This window comes from Serinus canaria, chromosome 9 (assembly GCF_022539315.1).
Source record: "Serinus canaria isolate serCan28SL12 chromosome 9, serCan2020, whole genome shotgun sequence".
Classification (NCBI taxonomy): Eukaryota; Metazoa; Chordata; class Aves; order Passeriformes; family Fringillidae; genus Serinus; species Serinus canaria.
This window is the reverse complement of record NC_066323.1, coordinates 14,322,888-14,344,797: the sequence shown is the minus strand read 5'-3', so window position 1 is coordinate 14,344,797 and position 21,910 is coordinate 14,322,888. Positions and strand designations below refer to the sequence as shown.

The following is a 21,910-nucleotide window of genomic DNA, read 5'->3' as shown; positions in this document are numbered from 1 at the left end:
ATTTACTGACTAAAGCCCATGGACTGGGTTTATTGTCTAATAACTAAAGCTTTTTCAAGTTACTATATTGTGTCTGGAACAAAGGTTGCTATTTTTCTCCCATGTAAATGTAAATTAAAAATGTGCAAAATACTTCCAACTCCGATCTCGGATTTATTTTTCAAATTCCAAGTGATTTTAGGCAATTACCACAATTACTGGTTATTTTTAAAAAAAAATTATTTATGACTAGTCATAGCTATGCTTACTGTAGGCTACTTTAAAAGCAATAATTATGAAATAGCCACTGAAAATTATATTTCTCATTTAATGGACTAGAGGTTGAAGTCTGGCAGAAACTTGGACTCCATGACTGAAAAGTACAGCATTCAAATAATGTTTTCAGTTTGTTTCACTGAACAATCAGGCTGCTGGAGGAACAGCAAGGTTTCACTTACACAGCAGCCAATGATCATTAACAATTTCATAACTGTCAGTCTTTATTCTTCTCATTATAGAAAAGAGGTAAGGACCATGGCTTACCCATTCTCATCCTCTCCAGGCCAAATGTCATCTTCGTAGCAGATATCTTCCTGGCTGTTCTTGGCTACATAATTAAATAGTTCAGGCACCCTAAAAACCCCCCAATATATAGAAGATAATTTTAGTTTCACATCAGCATAGACCACAAAAATGCCCCATCAAAATCAAGTCTGCTGGGCTTCAAAAGTTGTGAAGCCATGATGGGTTATTTTTTACTTAATTTAGTATCAGACCGCTCATTTTACAAAGGCAAGCTGCTAACACAACTACTCTATCCCAAAATAGAACACTGCAATAAAATAAACAAACTCATTGTTCTTAGAAGATCTGTGACCAGAGGACAAATTCCAATGACTGATACAAAGGTGGGTAATTTGGATGAAGCTCATATCCAATTATTTACCTTTCTAAATACTCAGCAAGTAGTTGTTCTACTGCAGAAGAATACATCCATTCATTTCCAACTTTCTTAGTATAGCCAGGAACTTCTTCATTTTTCTTATTGAACTTCAGGTTTAGCCCCACATTTGCTTTGTGATCACCATGAGGACTGGAAAGAAGAAAAAGTTCATTAACCTGCAATATGTGTGTGTATTTACATACATTCAAGGCCTTAAACCACAGAAAAAGTAAATTCATTGTATTGTTTACTTGCTAACATTGTGTCAGCTGTAAATGTCACAGCCAAAAGCTGTGCTATGCTAGTTGTCCACCTGTGTGCCTCTATACTTCATTGCAGAGGAGGGTAGGAAATATTTTACATTTCTTTCTTAATGGACATCTAATCAACCACAATCAACCTGACATTTACCAAGGTGCAGAAGGATGTCCTTGAACAATCCATCAGGAAGAAATGTACACATTAGATCACAAGAAGATGCTAAGGCATCCATCAACCATATCTTTACAGAGGAACCACAATCTGACATTCAGAGGACTACAGGGATTTCCTCCCTTATATATTTTAAGCAGTCTTAACTAGTTCTAAAAAGAAGCTACAAGTAAAATTAATCTCCATTTATAGTAGCAGTAATAAGTACAATGAAATTAGATCCTGACTTCACTTTTTTTTTCTCAGTATGGCAAAGTCAGTTTAAACTTCTAATTCAATTTTGCAAGTGGCTAACCAGGAAAGTCAATTTTGTGTCTGTCTACAGTATGAAAGCAAATAGAACTGTCCAGTAAACAAAAAATTAAAACATGCTTCTGACAGAAAAAAAGCACTGCATATCAGCTTGGTTTATAGCAAATAAACTTTAAAGAAAGCTTCAAATCACAAGAGTGTGCACTTCATAAAAACAGCACTTAAACACAGCAAAAATTCTGTAGAGTTTAGAAGCTTCTCTCCAGTCAAAATTCACAAAAGGAACTTACTTCTTCTTTGATCCTCTTCCAATAAAGATACTCCCTGTAAATCTGGAGACAAGATATCCACTTACTCCAAGACGGCTGGCCAAAACATATGCAGGATTGTATTTCACAGAATATTTCTTTAAAACAAACAAACAAAACATATTGGCAATGTCTAAAGGATTTTTTATACAAATGACAAATGAATTATGTGGAAACATCTCTGAAAGACATTTACCATTACAAAATCTAATTGATACATTGTTTAAGCTTTTACTAGAAAAGCAAAGCACTCACATGCTGGTTCTGTACTAAAGTATCAAGCTGGGGTTCACATGGAATATTAAAAACTACCCGGATTCTGCCCTCTGGGATCACATCATGTGAATCATGAACCTTGGAGAGAAACACAATAGGTTACAAGTGCTATAAATGTGCAGTCTTTGGATAACACACCCCATGTTCTACTTTATCAACAATTCTGCTGCAGTAGGCACAGGGACGCTTTGGGTTTCATCACTTTGCCTTGACCTGTACCTTGCTTCCTCATAGAGCCAATCAGTCAGCATTAAACCAAAGGAATTCATGACTGAAAGTAACACAAATGGGAACTTTATGTATTATCCCAAAGAACTAATAAGAAGAATCCTGCATTCAAGTTCTGCTTTTTCCTCTTATACAAGCAAGAAGAACAGGGAAAACACAAGATCCCTCTCTTTCTCAGACTAAACCACCAAGGAATCCTACATTAAAAATTTCAGCTAGTAAATGACCACTACTGTCACACAACATCTTAGATTATTTTAGGCTTACAAAAAGAAAAAATCTACAGGGAAAAATTATGAAATTACTGTAACTAACTTCTCCCATGCAGCCATAGTAAGGAGATCCCAGCATGAAGGCTGTACTTCCAGGAGGAAACAAATCATCCAAAGTTTTGATGCTTGAAAACCGAGAGTCAAAGGCTTTGATATCCTACATGAAAGAGACAACAGTGGTAATCCTTAATATCATTCAGTTCCAGTAGAGTAATTACAAAGTTTATATAAATAGACAGTTTAAAACATAGTCTGAATCTGAAATAATTCAGAGAAAGTACTGAACTTGTATATTTACCTTGACAACTGTTTGGTAAACAAAAGGAAGAACTTGTTTAGACCACTGTTTCTCCAAATAAACTTCTCCATTTTGGTTTAGTTGATATCTATTCCCAGTGAGTAACTGAGCATATACAACTACTGATGTTTCATGGATAATTATTCCTTTCCTTCTCTGGTACCTGAACACAAAGCAGAACATTTAGCTTCATTACAATAAACAGAACTAAACCAAGAGAGTAGAATTAAATTATTGAAGTAAAATTAAATAAAATAAAAAACCCTCTTTAAAAGAGGATTCGAATAGTTTTCTTCTTATTTTACAAAAAATACCCAGAATAAAGGGCTTCACCAACAGTTTACCTGCTGTTGCACAGCCATCACTACAGAGCTCAGAGTATTAATTTAAGCACACGTAATCTTTACAGTGGAAGGGTTAGGGGTAATTAAATCAGTTGACTCAAATGACAGATAATGAAATGCCAAACTGGAGCCAGATTGATTTTTGCTTTTTACTTTTATATATTCTTTATAATGTTTACATATACATTTGTAGCTCTCTGGCCTCTCACAGTATTCATAGCTAGCATTTTACCTACTATATTAGACAGAAAGACAAAATAAATTCTTTGGCAGCTCCAAGCTGGAGGTCCAAGGTTAGATTCTCTGGGAAGCCAAGGTTGAAGCCAGCTCTCCAAGACACATTTTCATAAACAAAGTTTAGTTCCTGTCTAAGGGGGGTGGGGGGGAGGAATTCAGTAAGGGTTGAACCGAGGGGGAATTACCTCATCACTTATGCCTCTAACTGGGGATTCTTGTCAGTTATGCTAATTGGCTAAACACATAAGAATTGTATGTGCTTTATGTTCCAGGTGCATCTTCAGGTGCTTTCCATCTAGTGTACTGTGCACCTAAGGATCCTTAGAAAGGTAACCACTTTTTATCACATAACTGCGATTTTAGGACCAGCATCAAAATTACAGTAACTCATTTATAGTCTACTGAGCTCCCACACTCTAGAAAAGCAAGAGCTGTTTTCAAATTTAACAAAGCTAAGCTATTTGAGTTGCAAGCTGATTCTGTATTGCTTCATTCTACATACTTCCTACAACTGAAGATTGCTAACACCAGAACAGAAAATCAAGAGGGAGAATAAATACTGAAACTCATTCGCTTAAAAGTTGTTTTGTAACAGCATCTAACTTTAGTTACCTCAGAACAGACTCCATATATTCTGAAATTGCAACATAAGCTCTTTTATGTTGTTGTTTTAAATTTAAGCAGACTTGATTAACCTTTATGATCAAGTATGCAGCAGCTCTTCTGTGCTACTTAGTTCTGTAATACAGGAACAAAACACAGCCAAGACATAAGATGCAAAGCTACACTTCAATTTTTGAAATTACTTACTGCTCTGAAATGCCTTGAACTTCTTTTACCCACATGCTTTGCTCCTTATCTCCAACATAAGCCACTTTAGTTGGGGGCACTGCATTTCCCATGTAAAGCTTCTGTGTGCCATGTGGTTCTTCCAAGTAAAACCTTGAGAATATTATGACAGATTGAAAATTTAACCAAGTAAGATTAACCTAGACATAACCAATTGTGAGCAAAACTCGAAATTGTTAGAAATTACTTGTTAAGGATGTGAAGACTTGCAGCATTGTTTTCTCTATCTCTTCCACAATGGGCCACAGCATGTTTTTAAAAAAAAATACCAGTACATGTGCTATTCATAAAGGAGGATTGTAGAGAAATGTTCACAGTGTGGATTTCTGTGCATGCCTTTTCCCCTCAAAACTAAGAAAGAGCTCTCCCAGGCTTCTACACAGTGAAAGATTAGACTGCTACAGAGGCAACCAAACCTCAGAACAATGTTAAACATTCTTCACCAAGCAGTCTTTATTACATCTAGGCTAATTGGTTGTTAGTTTTACAATAAAATCAAATTTTCTGTGCAGCACAAGGAACCTAATTGGAAAAAAACCAGTGAGACAACAAAGAACTACATATCAGGGAACTCTTACTTAGTTTCTCCATCTGACACTGCAACAACTCTGGCTTCTTCAAGGTGGGGCCAGTTAACAAAAACTCGTTTTCCAAGAACAGAACTGGCAACATTTTCTACCACCTGAAAAAAACCCCAGAAGTATTATTACTAATTGTCTAACATACTAAAAGATTTGTGTAACAGTATTTCCAAGTTGTTTTTGCAATGAAAACTACAGTAGTTTAATAATAGATTTTCTTGCAGAATAAAAAACTCATTTTATCTTACTAAAATATATTTGATACAGATTACATAATCCCTGATTAAAAATGTGGCTCTTAACATGTTACATGTGTTACCTGGAAGACCTGGGATAATTTCTATGTCTCATGCAGGTTTGCTAAGTACTTCTTTGTTAAATCATGTAAACTATTTGTGTCTCTGGGACACAATAAATAAAATGACCATTTGAGATTACCAAAGTATTTTGTATGATATATTTTACTTATATATCACATTGGCAAAAAGGAACAACTTTTATGTCAACAACTTGCTAGCATCTGTAAATTCAGCCTCACATTATGTTCTTTTTTTCTAAGGAGTCTCTGCTATTTTTTAATATATTAATTGGGCCTATTTGATTTTTCTTGCCATGTATCTTGAATATGTACTCTTCCTATCCCTGTGCTGTAAAATCATATCATACTATATTGTTTTCCTCCTCTGTCCCCTATTTTATTTCTTAATTTTTTTCTGTTCTGCACTTGTCATTTCCCACTTTGACTCTTCTCTCTAATTCCTCTATCAAACAGACTCATTATTGTGGAAGGCATTAAGTCTGCTTTGTTAATTAAAAGGAAACACTTTTTCTTTTTAAATGGTCAGCTCTTCAGTCAGACAAAAAGACAAACACCACTGGTCTGGAGACTGTTCCCCTGCATTTATACCATTAATTAGCCACCAGATCCTCAGCCAGGAACATCTAAATGCTACCACAGAGAAAGGCCAGAAACTCAACTAAGGACACTGATCCTTCATGCTGTAAAGTCTGGAAAATGATAAATTATTTTAGCAGATACCCAAATTTCTAGACTGTTTCCCACCCAAATTTAGCATTTAAACACCTCAAATCTGACTATTTAACAAATTCAGACTTCTTAACAAGCCTTTTGTCCAGCTGTGGAGATTTTTTTGTTTTGGTTTTTTTTTGTTTGGTTGGTTGGTTGGTTTTGGTTTTTTGTTAGGAGCTGAATGCTTACCTGGTCCTTTGAGTTCTCATCAACTATGATTTCCAACATCATGTTCTCTCCATGGCTGCTTTGCTGAAACACTTGTACACCACTTTTTTTAAGATAGAACTGGGTAAAAAAAAAACAGCACATAAAACCTAAGCTCTTACATAGTTATCTACTACATACAATTGAAATGTTGGAAGAGAAAAATCTTTTACCTTATGTTTAATGTGCTTTAAAGTAGGAAATCCACAAAAATACAGTGCACTCTTGTTGATTTTAGTTATCTTATTGTGGGTTATTTCTACATGCCAAGCATTCAAAGGTATTGTTTTATACCTAAAAAAGAAGTGGCACAACATTTGCTCATGCAGATTGACCAACATCTCTAGAAAAAAATCATTACTCATTTACTCATTAATTGAAAAACCCCTTGCTTTCCAGCAACAAATTTATGTCACTTGGAATATATAGAAAGGACTATAAAAAACTCTGTGCTATTGCTGCAGAGAGACTATTCATTAGGAAAAAGACAAACCTTCAGGATATATGGAAACTCACTCCTAAATAATTGTAATTACTGATTTCTAACTAGCAATGGTTCCATATGGTATCATTGATCTTCACAACAGTCCCTTCTTTACTCTGTAATCCAGCAACAGGTATTCCTCCTCTACTCGGCTTAAAGTTTGATTACTGTTAAGTTTATGTTTCCATTTCATCTTCAGTTTGTGTGAAATAAAGCTGGCTACTTTCAGTGAGAAAAAGGTGAAAAACAAATTTGTGTTTAATTCTCTGCACTGAATCCAAATGCTTACATTTAAAAAAAACATTCTGGAATTAGCACGCCAGTAAATGATCACTATATATCAGATATTTATACCAGCTTTCATCCTCTGTCATACAAAGTTCAGTTATTCTCTGGATTGTTCTTGACAACCTAGCACTGATTCATCTGTTTTGCAAAGTAACATCTGAAGGGACAAATACCTTTACTGTACCATCCAAAGCAAAATTCCGTATTTTTAATTTCTCAGTTTACATATTGGCATATGCAAGGTTTGATCAAAACGTTAGTAAAAATCCTCCAACTACTTTTAGCCTGCTCTAAAATAGTTACACAGCATTACCTCGTGTGGCATCGTTCTATTGCAGGGAATTTCTCTGGCCATGGTGACAGGTACTGGAACTCAGTATCTTTGTCATACCAGTACATCAAGCAAGCACTGTGAGTGTTTCTTCGTTTCTCCTCTTCTTTTAAGCCCTTATTACAGGATTCCATGGCCTGCAGCAGTCGTTTCTAAATTTTAGAGGAATTAGCACGTGTGAAACTGGCAACAAAAATTAGCATGGAGAAAACTACACTGGGAAAGTAACCCAGGAAATCCAGATACCCTATGTTCTCATTGTCCAGCTGCAGCCTCACCCCTTCTCATGTCCCTGATAAAAACGCTCTCTGAACAATTACCATGGAATGCCTTTGGAGAATAATCACCTTTCTGCAAGCCTATTTCCAAAGGGTAGCCTTGTCTAACACTGTTGTCCTATATGCAAAAGCAAAGAACTCTTTTATTGTTTTCCATTAATGCTTCCTTATTACTGGTGTTTATGTGAAGGAGGGACTGAAAAAATATTTTATTTTTTTTAAACGTTTATTTTCTTTTTCCTACAGATGCTCTCTCTTTTTATATGTACACAGGAACAGAATATTTTTCTCCAAGAAACTGAACCAAAATATTTGAATAGCTGATTAAAAACACTAACAACACCAAGTCTATAGCCATTACTTAGGACTTCTACCACCTCAAATTAACTTTGCTTGTGGTAACTTAATCTAGACTTACTCCCCAAGCAGCAAACATTTATATTTTTTCTGTGGTGTTATCAAGTGTTAATTTAAACTTCCACTTAATTGCATGTCTAACTGTTGATAAATTAAGAAATTCAGAAGTTTTGTAATGCAGCTTTTATGGACAGCACATGCTGAAAGAACTTACCTCATCAATAAATGGGATTAATACTACAGCTTCCCATTCCTGCTGTTTACCATTTAGGTCAGTTTTAAAATCAGGTGGATAATATTCTATAATTGGAGAGTCTTGACTAGTCATCAAATGCTAGGAAAATACAATAGAGATGACATCAATGGCAATTTAGCACTAATTGTAGGAAGTGACAAAGGAAGGCTGGTATTAAAACCAATTCAATGCTGTACAGGAATGAAATGTTTAACTGCCCTAGCTGGAAATTGCTTAGCAAATGTAAAATTTTGTATTTATTACTAACTTTACAATGCACTACATATAGTAACAAGTAGAATATTTAACCATACATCTAAAATGTAGAGATAGAATTTAATTAACAAGACATGCAAAACCACAAAGAATAGAGTAAAATAAAATAAAGCAGACAATGAGTAACCAGTAGATAGATAATGCAATTTAATTCTATATCTTACCTGGTAACATTTAGGCAGCAGATCTTTGCTAGCTGCTGGAAGTACAGCAAGAAGCTGTTCAAATGGCATGAAAGGTTTTCCAAGTTCAAACTTGATTTTGAGTTCACTGATGTTGTGAATATCTGACAGGTAAGGTGCATAATGATAAGGGTAATACCTGCAGGTTAAAAAATCCCCAAAGTGACATGACTTAATTAGAGCACAGCAGCGTTCACAGATCAGAAACAAACCAAACTACATTAAACGTTCCCAGCATAGAAGATGAAATACCACTCTATCATTCAGCATTCTCCCATTTAATGTTTTTTCTTACCAGCTCCATGATTGAACTCCATGGTAATAATAATGCAAAATCCATTGTATTGCCTGGACATAACATTCAGCTTGATCAGCTAAGAAGGCACTTAAAAGAAAAAGGAAAGATACCTATCAGTTTTCTCATTTTCACTGGTATATAAAAAGTACTTAGCACCTTGTACATAGGGATGAAGATAGAACATTTTGGGAACCTAATAATACCATGATTTTCTAGATTCATTTCCTTTCTGGTCTTCAAATACTTATTACAGAAAACTTCATTTGCAGCTCTTGTTGCATTAGGCAAAATCATCACCACTGCAATACTCTGCCAAGTGTTCTCTGCTTTTGACATGGGATGAATATTCTGTCTTTTATTAGAATCACAAAATGCTGAGGGTTGGAAGGGACCTTACTGATTATCTTGTTCCAACCCCCTGCCATGGGCAGGGACACCTTCCACAGGCCAGACTGCTCAAAGCCCCATCCAAGCCCTGGCCTTGAACACTTTCAGAGATAGGACACCCACAACTCCTCTGTACAACATGCTCCAGTGCCTTGCCACCCTCACAGTAAAGAATTTCTTCTTAAACCTACCCCCTTTCAGTTTGAAGTCACTATGCCTTGTCCCATCACTAAGCACTCTTGAAAAACATCTCTAATACACATTTACAAATGTATGTCTCAAATACATATCTACAAAGACTTGTCTTCAGCACTTAGGAATAAAAAAAAGAAGTATATACTTACTCAGACACTACTTCTACACCCATTTTAGTCATGTAGTAAGTTCTTTTGTATTGCCTAAACTCAGTTTCAAACAGATCATCATCTTCTGGTTCATCTTCCAATGTGGCTGGAAAACCAGTCACCAAAAAAAAGGATTAACATTCACTTCTTTACTACAGTAAGGTTTGAAAACATTCACTTCTGATATAATGCCATAACTTTACTCCTCAATTCAAAATTATAGGTACTCACACCTTCCTTGCACTGAAAGTAACATGAAACAATCAAACAAAATTTTTACCCATAGAAATTCTGGAATTTTTAAGACAGGCAACCCATTTTTAACCCAATTACAAGAAAAGAGAAGATAACATAAGCCATCATAAAAAAAGTCTGAGAAAATATTAAAATGAATTTTAAAATTTAATTATGTTTAGCAACATCCTCTAGTATCATGCAGTAAGATTCATACATTTTTGACAATTAATTTCAAAACATGAGCAAGAAACATTTCCTACAAGTAGAATGAGTTTCAAACCAACCACAAACAAAAATCCTAAAGCTATACAAAAATCCGTTCCCTTGTCCCCCATCTAAGAAAATACCTATGCATACAATTATCAAAACCATAATATTGTTGAAGGTTTGTTCACTAATTCCTTTAACTCATCATAGAAATACAGGGCAGGGAAGAAGCACCTCTGAAGCTTTAGCCCCACTCTCTCTCATCAGAGCAGTTCCACTTAACAACAGATGACGGCATTCTTGCATTCTGATTAAGCTGATCTCTGACATGCAATTCTTACAGTTCTTTGAAATCTATACACACATTTTTTGTTATATATGTATAGAAAAATTATTTGCACTTACTTTTAGGGGTCACTTCACCTTCATTTTTTTCTAAAGCAGCCAAAGATATAGAATTTTCCTGAGCCTATTAAATTAAGATTTGAGATAATGTAAAAATACAGGTTAATATGCCAAAACCCCATTCAACACCTGCAACTCAAAATGCTACAATCAAAAACGTATAAATATTATTTATAATAAACCCCATTTCCTTCTCTTACAATTGCTTCAAGAAAATTATTTAAGCAGACAAAAAGGACAGATCAGACAAAAGGAGCAGTGTCAAAACGTTAACTACTTCTCAAAAAATGCCTGAATATTTGTGTTCCAAAATGCTACTCTTTCCAAAATTGCTCTGTACACAAAGAACAGGATAACAATATACAGAGAGAGATTAAATGCAGAGGAATTTTCTCCTGCTACTCTACACTCTGTTGAAGCATACAGCGAAGGACACTCAGTGGGAAGTGGTGGTGGGAAACTTGACACTGGGGCAGAGACAGGATGCTGTTGTGTAGTAGTACACACATATACAAGGTGCTGTTTCTTATTAATTGTTTATATCTAGAACTGCAAGTTTAATACTGATCTGAGATAGCTCACCAATGAAATTGCCTGTTCCCTATTTGCTGTCCAGTAGTTAGCCAGTACCAAGACATACATGAATGTTCTATCAGTGTATCTGAAATATATGGAACTTGCAGCAGACTATACATTAAGATTATGAAGCATAGGCAGGTTTGATCATAACACACACAAGAGGTAAGTTCTGCTGTTTTTGAAGAACAGCAGAGCATTAAATACAAGTTTACAAGACTAAAAATCATGAGCACCTGCCCCTGACTGAACCATTTGATCACTCACAACAGTGCATACAGGCAGAATGCAAACTGTTACAATTTACTACCTTTTCTGGTTTGAAAAAAAAAATCTCAAAACAGAGGTTTATGCCACTTAATTTGTCTAAGATTAAATTACTGATTTGCAAAAAGCAACATTCTTATTTCTGATATTGTGCATATAATACACTGACCTTTTGTTTCTTTTGTTTATTTTTTCTGGCTTCCTCTGCTGCAATCCCAGCTGCTTCGTTGAGGTATTTATTGCCCACTTTACTTTCAAACCATTTTAGGTCAACAAAGACTTCACTGAAGTGCTCACGATCAAACTGTGAGATGAAAGTAAGTTTGCAAATATTTGAGAGATGTCAAATTTAGAATGCCAGATTAACAATGTCTTTTCAGTACATGCATTAGATTACATCTAGAGTAATCTGTACAGAAACACTTTGCCCTAGAGATACAACTAAACAGATTAATACTAAAAATCCTGTTTCTCTTTGTACCACACAGCCAAGCCATATTTTGTTTTCTTTCAGTAAGGCAGCAAGGTGTAACAAAAGAGAATTAAATAACTTCTACACTTCACTATCAACTCTTGCAGTACACATATAAGGTCTGTTTAATACAGCCTTGTGCCACAGATCTAACACTTTCACAGCTCTATCCAAGAAAATAAAGCTGAGCAGGGACAACACATGATCTCCCTCTTTCCAAATTCAGCAGAAGGTTTAATCCTTTCCATTTCTATATGGCCTATACCCTACCTCACGTCTAGTATGGATTACTGCACTAACACTTAACAAGATTACCTTCTGTACACTAGTTAGTTCATGAATAACACATGATGCCTGCCACTCAGAGATGCTCCTTGATCTTTACTAGTGATTTTCATAAAAAACTTGAAAACAATTCTCCCCTCCAAGACCTTCAGACAGCTTGCTCCACAGGAAACTACCAGCAGAGGAAACAACATCACTGCGTTCAGCAAGCTTTAGGAATACACAGAAATCACAGACAATTCCGAGCTGGAAGAGATCCACAAGGATCACTAAGTCCAACTGTTATGTGAACAGCCCTAGAGGGACTGAACCCGCATCCCTGGCATTACTGGCACCTGCTCTAGAGGGACTGAACCCACATCCCTGGCATTACTGGCACCTGCTCTAGAGGGACTGAACCCACATCCCTGGCATTACTGGCACCTGCTCTAGAGGGACTGAACCCACATCCCTGGCATTACTGGCACCTGCTCTAACCAGCTTTGCCCGATATTGCCACACACTTTGATGGGAAGTGAGTACCATGATTCTACTGGTGAATCCTCATGTGACACGCAGTATTTAAAAGCACTGTGCTGGCTAAAGCACAGATCAAGTGATTCAATCTTTTTCCTCTTATGCTATAAGATCAGACAACAACTGATCGGATTCCATCTGTTCAATGCTGAAACAGCTGATTAAACCACCTGTAAACCACAGCCATTTAACAGTTCATTAAAACTACAGTATGGTGTATTTTAGGGTACCATACTGAGTTTAAATTCAACATTCTATGAATTTCCAAGTTACTTACATCTGACAATCTTGTAAGATATTTCTCAAAACGTTCTAAATTCAGATGCCCATTTTCATTGATGTAACCTGTTGAGGAAATTAAGAGTGCTTTTGAAGTAACAATTCAACAATTTTAAGATTTGCATTTAAATGATGCACAGGTAATAAAATGCAATCTTGCCCCCTCTCTAAGGAAAATGTAGTAAATGCTAAACATTCTAATGTGAAAAAAGGTGAATAAATACAAATACATCACTGTTAATGCTTCTACTTTCCACAGCTGAACTTAGCTTTCTCACCTCCCAGTTCTGGCAAGATAGCCATGTATGTTCTATAAAGTAGCGGCAGTGCATCATGATTAATGTGTAAATGAGGTAGATGAGGAATAAAATCATTTCCTACAAGGAAACCCATTAAGATCCAATCATCTATTATCCTTTCAATATCATATTCAAAAGAAATCTTGTCCTGGAGGAAAAAGAAAAAGGATAAAAGAACAACACTCAGAAGTATAATTTTGTTGTCATTTTTGCATAAAGACTTCACACATTTACACATTTTTTTTCCCATCTCAGCTCCATTAGAACTTACTTTTACTGGTGAAAATTCATAATCAATATATTCTCTCATCAATGATAAGTGCAGTAAATGAAACGTGGTTTCCTCTGGTGCACATACTCTGTAAATTATTCAAACCGCCAAGTTAATTATTTATAAACACACTTTCAACATTAATATTAATAAGTTCAAGGTTACCCAAACACAAGAAATTTTACTAGGATCCTATCTTTGCAGAAGAAATAATGTGTAAACATTTCCTTGAATCTATTTTAGGATTATACTTAAAATTTTGCAGTAGAATCTTCTGAACACCAGATGAGATTGTAAGGAGAAAAACTAACTTAGAGAACAGCTGTGTGGAGTTTCATGCTGCAGTTAACTGTTTCCTAAATCCTTATCCCATTGCTCAAAAAAGAGACAAACCAGCCTAACTTGGCACCAAGCTTCACCATTTTAGGGTATTTTCTAACCAGTCTGAATGAGAACAGAGCACACAGATTTCCATCTAAACCAGCTGGGTTACATTTGCAGTCATTTGAAATGCTTCTTGTAAGAGATGAATATGCTCAACTTGAAAATATGCTCTGTATGCTGTCTGTATAAGCTCATTTCATGGCTTCAATACAGCACTGGAAGAATAACAAACCTACTGTTTGTTTATGGCACAGCCAACACATATTCTGCCTTCCCTTTTTCTCTGCACTGAAACTACTCATAAAAACCCTAAGCCAACACTAGCTCCAAATCAGTTAATACCTACACCAAAAGATTAATGAGCTAAATGATGTATTTCAAAATAATAATAAAGGACTATTTCACCTTGTAGATACTATACCCAGCTGAGACCACCTCCAATGACAAACCAGCATAAATACTTGGGCCTTCACACATAAAGAGGAAATTTCAGAAATGATCCCAAAAGGAAGAAGTGTGTCATAGCAGCCTTCAGATAAACTCATGTAAGACAAACTCTGAGCTATACTGGGCTTCAGAATCAATTGTGCCATTTTTAAAATGCAATTTTCATACTGGTATTAAAGAACTTTGGCAACCAGGTGGATACCATAAGACTCTAGAGACATTCTGCCCTTACTCTTCATTGCATTGGACTTGAAAATCCTGATAAGATTAGCAATTTCTCTCAATGAAAAAAATCATGGAGAGATATCAATTTGTACATATTTTTAGGATTTTCAAATTTCAAACTGTAAGTATCCACAAAAGTGACAATATTGACAGAAGGCAATTCCTGCAATTTACAGAAGTAAATTCTCGTAATGAGCAAAATTATTCAGAAATTACAACATGGAACATTGCTAGGGGGGTGGAGGGGAATAAATAACACTTTGCCTTTTGATTTCATACTTTCTCTAATGAATCTTTCAAAAAGTAATCACACTCTTATTTCTTATTTATTTTTTAGAAAGGTAAAATTAAGGTTTTACTTGAATTAGATGTAAGGTCTTTAAAAATATTGCAGCGCTGCATGCCAACACATGAGTATTAGTGAAATGTTGACTGTAAAGACTGAAAAGAAAGCTAATTTCTGATGATGTTCATCATATTGTCCTTGGACATAAAATATTCCTTTATTAGCAAAAAATACACATTTATCTACACATTTATGACAATCCTTTTAGTGTCAGAAATGCTTATCTCTGTCTCTCCCATCTTCTGCCTTTATGTACCCAACATATGGTTAAAGGTCCTTCAAAGAAGGAACCCAGCCAAAGTAACAGTTATAAATTATTCCCATATTACTTCAGCACAGCTCCAGGTACACACACAGCTCTGGAATAAGTCAACATCTTCTGACTGTTTATAGACCATGAGTTATTTCAATTGGGCAAACCCTGAATAAGATCATCTACCCAGCCATTTGAAGAGAATTTATTTTAGTAATTATCCTAGTAATTTACATTTATGCACAAAATCTCAGATATATACATATAAATATATACATTTTAGAAAGTTAATATCCACATAACACAGTTATGGAAACAATGTCAATACAGCCCAGGCTGCTCCATTATTACATGAAGAAAAGAGTAAAACACACCAAAGTTTTAAGGATTTTTTTAACAGCTGTTCTGAGAGCATACATTTTTTCATGTCAACCAGTTCAAATGCACAATTCAGCATGCTGATTTCTCTAATTTCATGACTATTCTAACCCACAGAATAAACTAAATTACTGTGCTTCAATAAATTATTAGACTTCATTAAATTAGTATGCAATCAATAAAAGAAAACCCAAATCACCACACACATCTGTTTTAGTCACCCATTATGTTTTGGATTTATTTTCATCATAAATAAAGTAAGAGTAAAGTTAAATCAATTCACCTTTGAGCCTTTTTACCACCAAATCTGACTTCTTCTCTTAAGAGCGCAAAGTGTGCCTCATGACTTGTTAATCCCAGCATTATCTATTACAAAGAGATATCAAAAAGATCTTACTTTTTAATTTTTTTTAAACCTTTTGAGCAGTATAAAGAAATTTTGATGCTTGGTTTCATTACAAATTCAAAAGTTTGCAGGAATATAAAATGACATGCTTGTTTCAAAAAATTTTAAAATCCTATGAGCTTAGGAAGATATCAAAAATGTAGACACTTGACAAATCCCTGTTGCTTGTATTATTTTAGTTGCACATACCAAGTCAGCATCTAAGCCATAGAGACAATGTCTTGTGTTTGGATCATGATGGGGCTTTGCTTTTTCTGATCTGATGAACTCCATAATTTTATGCTCACCTTCCCCTGGAGTCTGGATACCAAAAAAAAAAAAAAAAAAAAAAATCACAAAAAAAAAATTCAGCAGTAAGTATTACTCAGTACCAAAAAATGTATTTAAAATAGGATAGTAAGAAAATATAATGACCTCATGGCCTGATAAGTAGACTGTTATTCCTTGCCAGGATTTGTCTGTGGAAATCTTCATATTTACAAAATATTTAAGATGCTCATTCAATCTGGCCATGAATTCGGTTCCTGAAAACAGAAACCTAAGTTAAAGTTTTTCACTAGTTAGCATTTAAATATCAGAAGTATTAAAGAAAATGTCAACATATAAAACTTCAGCCAGAGATGAAGGGGATGACTTATTTCTTTCGTAAGATATTTCACTTTATACACAATAATCTAAAAAATTTTTAGAATGAGACAGTATTCCAATGCTACTGAATGTTACTAAAACTTTTGTAGAAACTTACTTAAGCCTTTATTGATTCTGTCTTCTATTTTTTAAAATACACGCCTAGAGACAGGAAAATAGTACCAAATACAAATGACAAACCATAAACACTTAAATTTAAATAATCTACAAGTTATCTTACCTGGTGTAATACAGTTGGAGTCAAATCTGGCTTCTGTAGGGAGAGTTTCTCCCTTTTCCAATGCTTTTTTTATTTTGTCCTCTGCCTCTTTTGCTGATCTAAAACAAAACAGCATTGGAGAGAGAGTACAGAACAAATCTTATTCAAATGTTAATATCCTAAGTACAGCTTTTTGATAAAATAAATATAGTTAAATATTTAGTGTGCTTAATAAATAAAAAAGGAGAGAAATTGAATACTTGAACAGTTTGAACTTATTTCTGATACAATTATGGTGGTTTAAAAATAGCACTTATTTCATGGAAATGTGACAATCTGTTACTATTCAAATGCAGTCAGCATTTAGATTACCAAGGTGATCATACAACAGTTGGTCACAATGAATGGCTATTAATGTTGAAACAACAGGAATATTTGTTATCTAAACAGCTGAACAATAATTGCACCCCAGAACAATAACTGTAACATAGTTAAACAAAGCACCAGGTCTGGAATTCCAAGGGAGTCACGAGTTTATCATGCTCAGTAATGGAGAAATTAACTAACATCATGCTAGACTTTCTTGGCCAACAATTTCCTTAACACTTCTGAACCAGAAATAAAGTAACCACCAAAGTCTTAGGTTTTTGTCTGGCCCTCAATTCTGCTACAATTTTCTATTTAGAATTCTTAATTTCTACTTCCTCTCAACCTCCTTTATTCCTTAAAGAAAAAAATTACATCAAAAACCAAATCACAAAAAAATACACTCACTTGAACATGTTTTCTCTAGTTCCTTTCCTGAAGCTTGTCTATGCTGCATTTCACTCACCATCCCAGTACTGTCAGACCACTGGCTATTTCTCCTTATAGCAATCTTAAAAAAGCTTCCAAATCTCCCAAAACATTACTGCAATTCTTAATGTACTTGTAGCTCTGTATCTGAGCTAGCTTGGTAAATGGTATTAATAGGAAATGAGTTTCATTAGAAACTTGATATTTTCTGTGACTTCCACTACAGCTACCAAACAGGCATATCTAGAACTAGCATTCACAAATACCAAAGACTCTCACAGGTTATGAAGCATTTGGAAACATCTGAAAGAGCTCCACTGCAGAGCTGTTTCACAGAAAATTTCATAAGAGAAAGCTCCCCTTGTCACCAAGTGCCACATATACAGAGAAAAATTTAGGTAACAAGCAAACTTTCCTTTTGGCATCCTGATTTTAACATTTTACGGGTAGTTACCCTCATTCAATTAAAACTACTGTCAAAGGCACAAGCACTCACCATCTCTTTTACTTTGCATGGCACACATTTCAGTGAGTGGGCTCTTTTAAGTGTTTACTATTCTCAAGACAGAGTCAGAACCAATCTTCTTACCTAAAACGTCTCCCACGCTGCTGATTCATTTTTGCTCTGGGAGCTACTCCATCAACCGCCATGAAGAAAACCTTTCTTGGTTTAATAATGCGAAATAGTACTTCCAGATAGTGAAAAATATTGGCAAAAATCTTATCTTCTGAGATTCTGAAGTGGACATCGTCATCATTTGGATGTGAACACTGATGTATAATGCCATTCATGTCCAGGTACAAGTTGTCAAATTCTGGAATCTACAAATGCCACAGTTAGTACTACTTGGTGAATGCACCCACTGCCCAAGGCACACCTGAGACCACTCTGGAAATGAGCTGAGGTGGGAGGACCTCTGTGGAACCTCCTGCACACCAACAGGCAGAATAAGAATATCTGCACTGGGTATGGGTTTGCCTGCACATGCAATCTGTTACTATCATTTTTCTCAGTGAGCCAAGTCAGCTAAACAGATTCCTACTTTATTCTGGCTGCATCTGGAACCTCAGGACTTTTGTCCCTTTGCCCAGACTATCTTCTACATTGTAAAATGGAAAAGCAAATCAAAACCACTGTTTTCAGGAAGATTTTTTCTTGTTTTTTGTAAGCCTGCACATTTAACCAATTCAACCTTTCATAGCTGCACTACAAACAATAAAAACTACAAAACTGAGTGTGCAATTTCCAGCAATATTTCCAAGCGAAGCTGGCTTAAGAACCTTTAGAGTTCTCCGTCTGTTCAGCAGCTCCTAACCCAACCACTGCATGCTCTATCTTCAGCTATGTTTGTGAGCATCTTTGAGTCTAGAGAGTGGAAATTAGCACCAAAAACAGAGAGTGGGCAATAATATCCATTTCTTACCCAGACTTTGCAAACAGACTTTCTTTTTCCATCTAGTTCTCTACTCTTCTAACAGCCTTATCTATAGCAGCCACGCTTTCTTTTAAAGGAAAAAGAAAGCCTTCCCAAATGTACACAAGCAACATATAGAGAACAAGCACTGGTAAATGTGTGACACAAAGGGGTCTGTACTACCTTGGTGTTACTAAAATGCACCACAAGAGCAACTGACATTAAACAAATCGATTCCCTAAGCCCCAGTAAAACTGTTCACAAAAATCCCCCCATCATCACACCTAGGAAAAGGCACTGCACACTTGTTACAGTTTTCCATAGCACTGCTGCTGACACATCTTTAAAGTCACCTTGTGCTTGCATTTATCCTCCAGATGCAAGAGAAATGTAACTGTCTTAGAAAGAGGAAATGGTGAAGAGAAGAAATTACAGGCAGGATCAGGAATGATCCCCATTCAACTGCTGCTACTAGTCTTCTGTTGCACATCATCTTTAGTATGGTTAAACTCAGTAACCAAACTGCTCTCAATGCTTTCAGATAAGTGAGCACGGCAGTGCAGAGGCAGCATTTTATAGAGACAAAAACTAAAGCTTTTACATGGAAGCAACATGCATAAAAGGTTCTGTGTTTTCTTCAAGAAGCACAGCTATAATATAATTTAACAATAATGCTGTTTTACATAGACAGGCCTTTCAATTTGTAGGTTTGGTTTTGGTTTTTTTTTCACTCTTAGCATATACTCTAGATGCCAGTATGTGTCAGTTTGTATATTTATGTGATCTGGAAGGGTTAAGAGCTCTAACTGCCTCTTTCAGGAGGCATCAAGTGTAGCACCCCTTTCTGCCATTCCCCTGGTTAGAACAGACACTGCTGCCTCCTTAGCTTGCCACAGTTCTTCAGCACAAGTTTAAAGATGTGTGAGCAGCCCAGGTTTCTAAGGAAACAGCAGAAAAGGCAGCATAAACTGCTGCTGCCCCGCTACACAGATAGCTTTGGACACTTCAGAGAAGGCCAACAGATCATAAGCAAAGACCTAAGCTTCAAAAAACTGCTTTAAAACTAGCAGGTAAGGCCAAACATCCAGTTGGGAATCACTTGAGCTGGGCATCTTAATTACACTGACACAACAGCTATTTAATCTTTAAAAATCACAGGTGTTTAGGGAAAACATTAATATTCAAACATACTGGCAATTATCACCTATCTCAGAACATCCTTATTCAATCTATAAAAACCACATCTGTGACACCAGCTGAAAATGATAATTAGAAGCCCTTGTATCCAACAGGTACCAAGCATGACATCTCTGAAAATACGACGTCTTTGTCCAACTGTTAGAAGTATGATTTACAGCTTTCGTTTCCCAGGCTTGAACATACTTCCCGGTTTAGGTGCTAACACAAACTGTCCGACGCAGGCGACAACAAGGAAACACGGCAGAGCTGTAAAACCTGTCCCTCGTCATTACCGCGCCATCGGCCGTCAGCAGCTGTAACTTTTCTGAGCCCAACAAGGAGTAAACTCCGACCTTGGCTCCCCGCGGGTGCTGAGGCAGCACCACGGAGGTGCCGCGGAGACCCAGAGCGAGGGGAGAGAGCCCGGAGGAGCAGCCGGGCACGGCCACGGGCCGGGACCCGCCGTGGGCCGGCCATTCCCCGGGGGAACGGGGCACTCTGGGGCCGGGACTGCTGAAAGCATCGCCGGCCCCCAGCCGCGGGCTCCGGGCACTGCTGCGCGCCAGCGGCGGGCTCGGCCCGGACAGGCGGGCTGTCAGGGGGCACCCAACGCCTCGCCCGTTCCCCAGCGATCGCCCACCGCCGTCCCACCACTTTCGGCCGCTCCCGCTGAGCCGCAGCCGCCCCCCTGCGCCGCCCCGGCCGTCGGCGAGCCGGCCTGGGCTGGGACTCGGTCCTGCAGGGCCGGCGGGAGACGAGGCCCGGGCGCTCACCCCCCTCCCTTATCCCGCCGAGGGGCCGGTCAGGACCCCCCCGGGGCGGGCCCTTGTCAGGCAGCGCCGCTCCGTCCCCAACTCACCTGATGCTCCTTCAGGACCTGGCTGAGGCAGGGGTACCGCTCCGAGATCCACCGGTAGAACTTGGGGACCCCCATGGCCACAGCTGCCCGCCGCCCTCACAGCCCCGCCGGAACCAAACACCGCGGGCCGCGCTCCGCCCTCCTTCCGGCGCGCCGCGCTGACAGCGGCCGAGCGCCCGCACCACCGACAGCGAGCGGGCACAGAGCGGCGCCGGAGCGGGGCGGGCCCGGCCGGGGCGGGGCGGGGCGGGAGCGGGGCGGGCCCGGAGCGGCTCCTAGCCCTCGGCCGCTTCACCGTCGCCCCCGGCACGCAGGGCCTGGAGCGCCGCGAACACGCGGGACCCCCGTTGCCCCTGACCCGCCCCAGCCCGGGCCCCCGTCCTCGGGCAGCAGATCTGCTCCCCGCGTGATGGCAACGCCCGGTGCAACAGCTTCCCGGGCGGCTCTCTGCGCTCCGAAAAACTGATAAAGCCTGGGAAAAACAACAGAGCGTCAGCACTCAAACACAACACGGGAAAAGATCACTATATGTTCCAAATATTTTACTAGGAAAACTCGTCACGTTTATGGGACAGTGACAACACTTCTAGATTACCCACTAGACAGGGAAACAAACGCCCTGGAAGCAGTTGCAAACCTATTATTTTACTTTCCCAAACCTCTGGATTTCAGCTGAACAGAAGATACACTTGAGTGTCACACTACCATGTGAGCCTGTGATCAAAATCTAAGCGTTCTTTGTCTCAGAATAGCAGAAACAAAACCACTGTACAAAAATTCTAATGATAGCCTACTGTAGGTTAAAAGGGTGTAATTTTTCCCTACTTCCCCCCACCCCTCATTTCCCTCCAATTTGGATGCCTAGA

The 21,910-nt window shown here is 37.7% G+C and overlaps 1 protein-coding gene across 8 annotated transcripts in view; it reads right to left on the bottom strand.

Moving 5' to 3' along the window:
- The window catches only part of XRN1 (5'-3' exoribonuclease 1), a 38,551-nt gene extending 17,319 nt beyond the window's left edge, over positions 1-21,232 (bottom strand). For 7 of the 8 annotated variants that reach the window (XR_007778243.1, XR_007778244.1, XM_050977985.1 and 4 more), the window contains exons 1-26: positions 21,045-21,232; positions 18,181-18,413; positions 16,818-16,915; positions 16,364-16,473; positions 16,139-16,249; positions 15,827-15,909; positions 13,511-13,598; positions 13,219-13,387; positions 12,939-13,006; positions 11,558-11,692; positions 10,546-10,609; positions 9,697-9,802; positions 8,963-9,052; positions 8,650-8,806; positions 8,189-8,308; positions 7,322-7,491; positions 6,410-6,530; positions 6,219-6,317; positions 4,997-5,100; positions 4,380-4,511; positions 2,989-3,151; positions 2,734-2,847; positions 2,170-2,268; positions 1,897-2,012; positions 926-1,072; positions 523-612 (exon numbers count right to left, since the gene is read on the bottom strand). Coding sequence is in view for 6 of the 8 variants with exons in the window: in XM_050977985.1 (XP_050833942.1) it covers positions 523-612; positions 926-1,072; positions 1,897-2,012; positions 2,170-2,268; positions 2,734-2,847; positions 2,989-3,151; positions 4,380-4,511; positions 4,997-5,100; positions 6,219-6,317; positions 6,410-6,530; positions 7,322-7,491; positions 8,189-8,308; positions 8,650-8,806; positions 8,963-9,052; positions 9,697-9,802; positions 10,546-10,609; positions 11,558-11,692; positions 12,939-13,006; positions 13,219-13,387; positions 13,511-13,598; positions 15,827-15,909; positions 16,139-16,249; positions 16,364-16,473; positions 16,818-16,915; positions 18,181-18,413; positions 21,045-21,119 (3,062 nt within the window). In the remaining 2 variants the exon portion in view is untranslated. Of the gene's footprint in view, positions 1-522; positions 613-925; positions 1,073-1,896; positions 2,013-2,169; positions 2,269-2,733; positions 2,848-2,988; positions 3,152-4,379; positions 4,512-4,996; positions 5,101-6,218; positions 6,318-6,409; positions 6,531-7,321; positions 7,492-8,188; positions 8,309-8,649; positions 8,807-8,962; positions 9,053-9,696; positions 9,803-10,545; positions 10,610-11,557; positions 11,693-12,938; positions 13,007-13,218; positions 13,388-13,510; positions 13,599-15,826; positions 15,910-16,138; positions 16,250-16,363; positions 16,474-16,817; positions 16,916-18,180; positions 18,414-21,044 lie in introns of those variants that run through there. The other variant, XM_050977987.1, reaches the window with a different exon arrangement.
- Positions 21,233-21,910: the final 678 nt, after the last annotated feature.